The sequence below is a fragment of the Dermochelys coriacea genome, chromosome 15 (assembly GCF_009764565.3).
Source record: "Dermochelys coriacea isolate rDerCor1 chromosome 15, rDerCor1.pri.v4, whole genome shotgun sequence".
NCBI lineage: Eukaryota > Metazoa > Chordata > Testudines > Dermochelyidae > Dermochelys > Dermochelys coriacea.
Window position 1 is genome coordinate 340,263 of NC_050082.1, and position 7,934 is coordinate 348,196.

A 7,934-nucleotide genomic window follows, 5' to 3' on the forward strand; every position below is an offset into this window, starting at 1 on the left:
CCAGCAAAGCTGGAGGCACCAACTGGGCACCGCAGGGCTCGCAAGCTCAGTGTCTCAGTGCAGAGGCCAGGACTTCTCACTCAGCCCCCGTGACCCGCCCCGTTCATCCTCAGGTGCTGGGCCCTGGGAGTCCCAAGGTTGATCCCACAGTTAGACTTTAGTCAGGGCAGGGGCAAAGAGAAGGTAGACTCCCAAGGGGCACGGTTGCATGCAGCTGCCCAGGAAGTGCCCAGCTGCCAGGCCACAGACAGCCCCATGCCTGCCCTGCCATCTGGCCAAGGCCTCTCACACGCCAGACCTGCTTTCCTCGGCCACCAAGACCGAAGGGCAAAGCGACTGCTGAGCATGTCTACAGCAGGACGTGTCTCCTGCATAGGCCTTGTGCTCCTGGAGCTGGGGGCTAAAGAACAGCAAAAGGCCTGAGCCCGATGTTTGGGCCCCAAGTGGAGATGCCCAGACTGCAGTGACTTCCGGGGGGATGGGAGGTGGGGTGTCTCTCCATTTCTGCCATCGCTTATGCCGCAGGCAGGGCTGGCTGCAGGCACAGAAGGAGTATTGGGGGGCGGGGGCAGGGAGCTGTCTAATGAGGAGCTCTTCAGCATGGCAACATCCCTGGAGCCCTGATCTCTAGGGGCCAGGGTAAGACACTGTGGAGTGGAAGAGACCCATTAGGTCCCATCTAGTCCAGCCCTCTGGGCTGAAGACAGAGTTGTTCTCTGTCCAGTCTAGCTGCAGGGTCACATGGGAGGCACTCCCACCACCTCCCTGGCAGGCCTGTCCACAGCCCCGGAGATCTTGCTGGTAGGGTGTTTCCCTGCTGCTCCTTTCCAAGGCATCACTCCAAAGGGGCATTCTTCTCCTTCCACCCCACCCCATGCAGCAGACTATGCAGTACAACTGCCTGTGGGGCTGATGTCCTTCAGACACCCAGCATCCCCCTCCCTCCCCCCAAGTTAATATTTCAGTCCTGTGACCCACCCCAGCCCCTGAGGTCCTGTGCACTGGGGGACAGGCTGGGACTCCAGTTGCTTTCAGCTTGGGTCTCTTGTTCGCAAGGGCATTTCAGTGCTTTCATCGATAGCGCTCAGCACACAGCTCTGGTTTTCATGCTGCCACTGCCAGATCAAGGCCTTAGTCCTGATCGTCAAAGCCATGAGCCAGTGAGGAACCAGCTCCATCAAGGACCGTTCCCCAGCAATCGCTTGTGCTGTGACCCTTCTGCCACTTGGGCAGCACAACGGGGTTGTTACTGCTCCTGGGATAGCCCTTGCGTCAGGGGACTCCCTGGCCAGCATAAGAGATGTGGAGGGCAAAGGGGGCTTGGCCTCAGCCCTGGGGCTCCTGTAATTTAAACTGGGGGCTGCCCAGGCCCAGACTGCCCTGGGAATAGGGGCAGACCAAAGGCAGTTTAAAGGCACAAGCAGGAAGCGAGCAAAGAAGAAGCAGTGCCACTGGTCACTCAGCCTGCTGCGCTCCTTGGGAAGTGCCAGCACAGAGCCCAGGCCCCAGGCAGGGGAAAGATGGGGTCTGGTCTGGCTGTGGAACCAAGCTCCTCATGAGATGAGCCTAACCCAGGGTCTGACCGTTCATGGGGGAGTGCATGGGATCAAGCCTTCCTGCTCTAGCCAGACTCCAGTCACCCCCGTCCAGAGCAACGCTTCCCCAAACCGCCCCAGGCAGAGCTTCCTGGAGGGGCCAAAGATACCATGAAATCTACTGGGGACCTCCCTACACCTGGCCAACTAACCAGCTCAGCCCTGGACGCGGCTGTGAGAGGAACCAGATGGGGTGGGGGAGCATGTCTAATGCCTTGCAGTGCTGGGGGCAGGGCAGCACATCCCACCCCGTGAGAGGTGATGCTTGTCATGCTCAACAGTGGCTCCTTCTGGCCACGTGAGGAACAGCATAGCTGAGCTGGAAGGGAAATGGGGGTCAGTGCCACAGGGTAGCCCTGATCTCAGTCTCCCAAAAGGGGAGGGATTAAAGCAATCTTTAGGGATCTAAAGGGGTCTCTAGGGTTCCTGAAGGGAACCTTCAGGTGCTGGCATAGGACACAAAGACATGTGGATGGCGGCATGTGGGCAATTTGTGCTGGAGGCAGCATTTCTCTCCTTGGGCTGGCAGTCCTCATCTGAATCACAGAGCTGACTCCTGCCCAATATATGGAGAACAAGGGAGTAATGGCTGGGAATCGCTATGCATGCACCCCCTGCAGACTGCTGTGCAGTGCAACATTGCCATCAGTTTGAGAGGCAGCAGGGGAGCCCCAGCAAATGGTAAATGGCAAACCCAACACGGGGGTGCGAAGGGCAGGGGAGGAATCAGTCCCAAATAACAGATGTGTGAGTTAAGCCTGAGCCTGCAGATCAGCTGATCCCCCCCTTCCCACAACACACACCGGGGTCACAGCCACACCAGGGCAATGAATAGCATAAATCTCAGAGGGGCACAGCACTCTAGGTCCTTCTTTTCACTTCTTAACGGATCTGGTTAGATTATTGTGATCTGAAATTAGGTGTAATTAAATCCGGGATTAATTCCTTTGCCTTGAGAACAGCACCACGGAGGAGCATTGCAAAGGGAGGATAGGATGAAAGCCCATCAGTAGCTCCGGGAAACAGGAGAGGAGAATTTCCAAAGAACTGTTGTCAATTAATGCTGTGCCCAATCTCTGATTCCTTGAACCAAAGATATTGCACAATAGAGATTTCAGTTACGTGCAACTATGCATCAGATCAGACCCTCTGCAGAAAATATAACACTTCTCCGTTTGCAAAACTTCCCCGACCTTCCCAGTGCTTAAAAACCATCTCTCTCTAATTTGACTGTCCATCTAAAATACCCCCTCCATCCTCACTGATCTCATCCCAGTCTGCCTCTAATAATATAAAAACAAGAGGACCTCCCAAGACATTAAAAGGCAACACATCTAAAACTGATAGGAGGAAACTTTAAATGTCTAATTTATCTCTGGAGCTTGCTGCCATAAGACATGGGTGAGGTAAAGAGTTTGATAGGGTTTTGAAAAAAGATTAAGGTGTTTATAGTGATGATCGGAAAGAATAAAAATGTGTAAAGGAGATCAATCTTCCTGCTCCAAGATGTAACCGCACACCCATAAATCTGTGGCTAGAAATGGCCCCCAAATGGGCTTGTTATTCTTAAGGTCCACATTTTCGAGACTAACCCTGATTTTGGGTGTCTGATTTGAGACATGATTTTCCAAGTGCTGAGCACCCCCAACCCCATTTGAAACCCAGGGAGCTTCAGGCCCCCAGCATCCCTGGAAATTTGGCCTCAGATCTCTCAGCGTCCACAGTCTGGGAGGAAACTTTGGAAAATGTGGCATTATTGTTTCTTATGGAAGGGTTTTGATACCTGCCTCTGAAGTATCTAGTGCTGGCCACTGCCAGAGCCAGGACACTGAACTAGAGGTTCCTTGGGTCTGTTCCAGGTGGGCAACTCCTCTGTCCTGCTACAGCCTGAGTCAAAAGGCGAGGAGTCTCCAAATTGCCCCTGACATTACGGCACATGGCAGGTTCCAGCTTCACCTCAAAAGGAGAGACTTGGACATCCCCAGCCTGTCTTTTGGGGTCTTGGTTTGTTTGAAGTTTGTGTCTACACATTTAAAATCAAATGTAAGCAGTAGCACGAGGTGTTGGCTTGACAACCCTGCAGACCCTACATTTAACCACCGAAGAGGTCAAACAGCCAGCGACAGGATAAACTGCCTCCTTCCCCCTCACTACAATGCCAATGTGCCAGGAATTCACCTCTTGGTGTGAGGGAGGGTTCAGTCTCTTGGCGGGGCACAGATATGCCAAACCCACAAAAAAAATATGCAGAAATTGGGCTTATTTTTGGCTTAATTGGCTTGTGAGTTGCTTGTTGACTAGTTGCTTGTTGCTTCTTTTTTTTGATCGGCTCCCAGCAAGCAGGGGCAAGGGGCAAGCAGGGGCAAGCGGGGGGGGGGGAGAGTCAGGGTTGCACAGCAGGCTCACCACCGTCCCCAACTGCACGCCATGGGGATCTAGTCACATAGAGTGTTGGGGTTCTTAGGGATTGGCTTTTGGGGGGCTTGTTTTGAAATGGGATTAGCTTGATTTTTGGCTTATTGTGAAAGTCAGGGTGCTTATTTACCGCATGAAAGTTGGCAACTGTGGCCAGGCAGTCCTTCATACCTCTGCAGTCCTGCATACCTGTTCATACCACTTGTCCACTAGAAACCAGGCTGCAACCCACCGATGCATTTCACAGGGGGCCCTGCGCGGCTGTCAGACAACAGTGACTCTCAATTGTTACTGAGCTGGGATCTTGGGACCCATGTTCCATGATCCTTTAAAGGAAGATGCACATCGTTGTTTGGAATGATGCAACAGATCATCAAAACCAACTGAACTGCATCCAGAAATAAATCAGTGTGCAATCAGATTCTCCCCTGCCCTGCCCCTCGTGAGATCACTGACACCTGTGCAAAAGGGGTGTGTGTGAAATGCTGCCCAGCAACTTTGCACAGGAGTCAATGACCATGCAAGGTGCAAGAATCAGGCTCCTGAGTCTAACACCAGAAATCTTTCCTATGCCAGCCACCATAGCCCTGTGAAACCTGTGGAGCTCAGACTTCCTCTGATGAATGCAGATTTCAATGGGGAAGGCAGCCACCTTTGAATGCTGTTTCAGGGTGACTTTCAGATGAACTTTAGGGGAGCTATGAATGTAGTTCTGCACTAAGTTACTGTCACTTGGATTTGTTGACTTTCTAGACAGATAGGAGGACCTGGATGTGTACATGATGATTAGCTGTGATCCTTCCCTCACTCCCACACAAACACATCACAGAGAGCTCCTGGGATGTCCCACTCTTAACCCATGGCCTCCCTCTCCCTTGAATGCCAGGAAGTGGGATATGGGAGAGGTTTCCCTGCCAGCCAGCATACCTCACTTTCTTTTTATTTTAACTTGAAAGTTCCATTGAAACTGACAGGAGGAGTCATGAAAACCAGCTGATGAGAAAAATGCAAAATAGAACTGTTGATAGCACATGGCACTTCTAGGGCTGCCAAGGTTCCCCAGGCACTAATGATACTCATGGTTTCCCTAGAGAAGTAGGGAAATAGAATTGTCCCTATTTTAGAGCTGGAGAAACTGGGGCACAGAGGTTAAGTGACTTGCCATAGTCCATGCAGGTAGAGCTAGGAACAGACTCCAAATCTCCCAGGACCCACTTGCACACCTTACCTACAAATAATGACAGGTTTCAGAGTAGCAGCCATATTAGTCTGTATTCGCAAAAAGAAAAGGAGTACTTGTGGCACCTTAGAGACTAACAAATTTATTAGAGCATAAGCTTTCGTGAGCTACAGCTCTCTTCATCGGATGCATCCGATGAAGTGAACTGTAGCTCACGAAAGCTTATGCTCTAATAAATTTATTAGTCTCTAAGGTGCCACAAGTACTCCTTTTCTTCTTATCTACAAAGTTATTCTTTATTCCTTAGAGGAACAGGTTTAAATCCCTATAGCACATGCGCTCTTAAAATGCAGTGGGGGCTGGTTCTCCACCACCTTGTGCCATCATTAGCACCTACGCCCAGTGCGTATAAAAGTGGTACTTCCCGCTCATGCTGCAGACCTGGCTCAAGGCAGTGGGTCTGCAGTAAGGGGGTGCAGAGTAGCACATTGGGGGTGGGTGCAGTTTGCCTTCATGCACAAATCCCTGCCCCTACCTTCCTGTACATACACTGAAGTAGGTGCTGTACGACAAAGCCACGTTTTGCTCCTCGCAGACTGACAAATGCCCATTCAAAGCTGACAGCTCTTCCCTCTGAACACACTGGGGTTCTCCCAGCACAGCTGAGCAAACTCCCTTGCTCCGTACAGGGAGCTGTGAACCAGTGGTTGCCACCAGCAATGCTCACGCTTCCCAGGTATTTGTAATACTGGTGGGGGGTTGTATGTAAATATGGATCCAACAATGCTGGATAGCAGAACAGGGGCCTTTTCCTTTAACACCCCCCTCAGCCCTCTCTCCCCTTCCTAAGGTCAGTATAGATGGGTCTGAGTTAGCATCAAAGGACGAGCAGTTTCATAAAAGGCCCCCACAGGTGCACGTTGGGACAGAGAATAGGAAAGAGCAAGTGTGTGCAGAAGGGCAAGGGAAAGAAAGAATGGAAGCGGGGAAGAAAGGCTCACAGGGGGCAGGAAAGGCTCAAGGTTTACAAGGAGAGGAACAGAGAGGGGGCAAAGAAGCAACCATGTGAGTTAAGCCACTTCTTCCTGTCTGGCCTTGCAAAAGGCACTATGACATGGGGAAGGAGCATTGGCTATGGAGGGGCTCAGAGCTACTCCAGTCCAAACCTTTCTCTCCAGGAGCTGCAGGGAACAAGACCTTAGGCTTCACTGTGCAAAGGCCCAGGTACTCCTGTCCAGGGAGGAATTGGCACTGCAGGAATGGTGGGGGCTGTGGGGAAGCTCCCAGCCTCTCCCTGAAGGAGGCACCCTGGGGAACAGAGTAGTGATGCCTTGTGCAGCGAGGACCCCGCAGCTGTGCACTCATTCAGAAGCTGCTTAAGGAACAATTGCTGAGTAATCAGCCTGCCGCCGTGCGCCTTTTCCATCGGACACAGGCCATGAATACTCCCTCGTGTCCAGTCCCTTTCGCAAGCCGCCAGGCAACCACGTGCCCCAGCAGAGGTGCCAGCAATACTCCCTCGTGTCCAGTCCTTTCCGCTAGCCGCCAGGCAACCACGTGCCCCAGCAGAGGTGCCAGCAATACTCCCTCGTGTCCAGTCCCTTCCGCTAGCCACCAGGCAACCACGTGCCCCAGCAGAGGTGCCAGCAATACTCCCTCGTGTCCAGTCCCTTCCGCTAGCCACCAGGCAACCACGTGCCCCAGCGGAGGTGCCAGCTCTGTCACCTAGGGCCCAGCAGTGTCCCAGTCCCTCTCATCTTGGGGTACGGAGAGTATGGGGGGTCCTGTTCCTAGTCACTCTGAGAGCTGCCGCTGCCCGGTCTGCACAGTCTAGAGGGAGCTTATTAGAGGCTCGGCAGCCCCCAGAAACCCGGCATGGTCAGGCTCCCCCAAGCGGGTTCCCCTGCCAAGGCTTTCTGTGCTAATCACGGCCGGGGCTGCCACTCACTCCCCAAAGAGCCTCCTGTGTGAGTCATCTCCTGAAGCTGGCCGGGCACCTGAGTCCCGCAGGTGCTGCGGAGCGGCAGAAATCTCCTCGCAGGATGGCCCTGCGGAAAGCTGGGTGCAGGGAGATCCGAAATCTCGTTTACAGCCTGCGGGTGAGGTCAGGTAAACAGCCTCGGGGCACAGATGCGCTTTCTCCGGTCCCTGGCACCGCTCTAAGATCCCTGCTTCTATCCAGGTGCTTAGACAGCCCCCCTCACTACGGGATCCCAGCATCTCAAAGGCACAACGCTCGGGGAGGAAATTAACGCCGCCCCCGACTGGAGGAAGTAATCAGCATTGCTGAAGAACAGGGACCGTTGCTGGCTCTCACCTTGGCTAACGCCTCTGCCTGCTTCGGGCTCAGATCTCCTACCCGGCCACTCATGGTCTCCTCTGTGTTGATCAGCTGGCTGCTGGCTTCAGCCTCTTCCGAGCAAGGCAGTTCATTGCAGAGTTGATCTTCCTGGGCCAGGCTGCAAGCTCCACCTCTTAAAGCGGACAGCTCCCTGGCAGCCTGACGGGTTTCAGACACGCAGGAAGCATGTAGGAGACCAGGCAGGACCGATTTTGCTGGAAGGAGAGGGCATTGCAGCCGGAGAGCTGTGGCAGAGATGTTGGGCAGGGAGCAGCCTCCCTCGTGCGTCTGGTAAGTCCCCTGCCCCTTAACAACCTGTGATAATAGAGGTAACTTTTGTGCCTCTGGCCTTGGACTCTTGCTCTGTTGCCCAGTTTGCCCTCTTGGTCACTAACTCTGTCCT

The 7,934-nt window shown here is 53.3% G+C and overlaps 1 protein-coding gene across 1 annotated transcript in view; it reads right to left on the reverse strand.

The window, feature by feature from the left end:
• SEC14L2 (SEC14 like lipid binding 2) overlaps positions 1 to 7,655 on the reverse strand; it is a 33,294-nt gene extending 25,639 nt beyond the window's left edge. The window contains exon 1 of the mRNA XM_038373883.2: positions 7,508 to 7,655. Coding sequence (XP_038229811.1) covers positions 7,508 to 7,561 — 54 coding nt within the window. The 5' untranslated portion in view covers positions 7,562 to 7,655. The remainder of the gene's footprint in view (positions 1 to 7,507) is intronic.
• Positions 7,656 to 7,934: the final 279 nt, after the last annotated feature.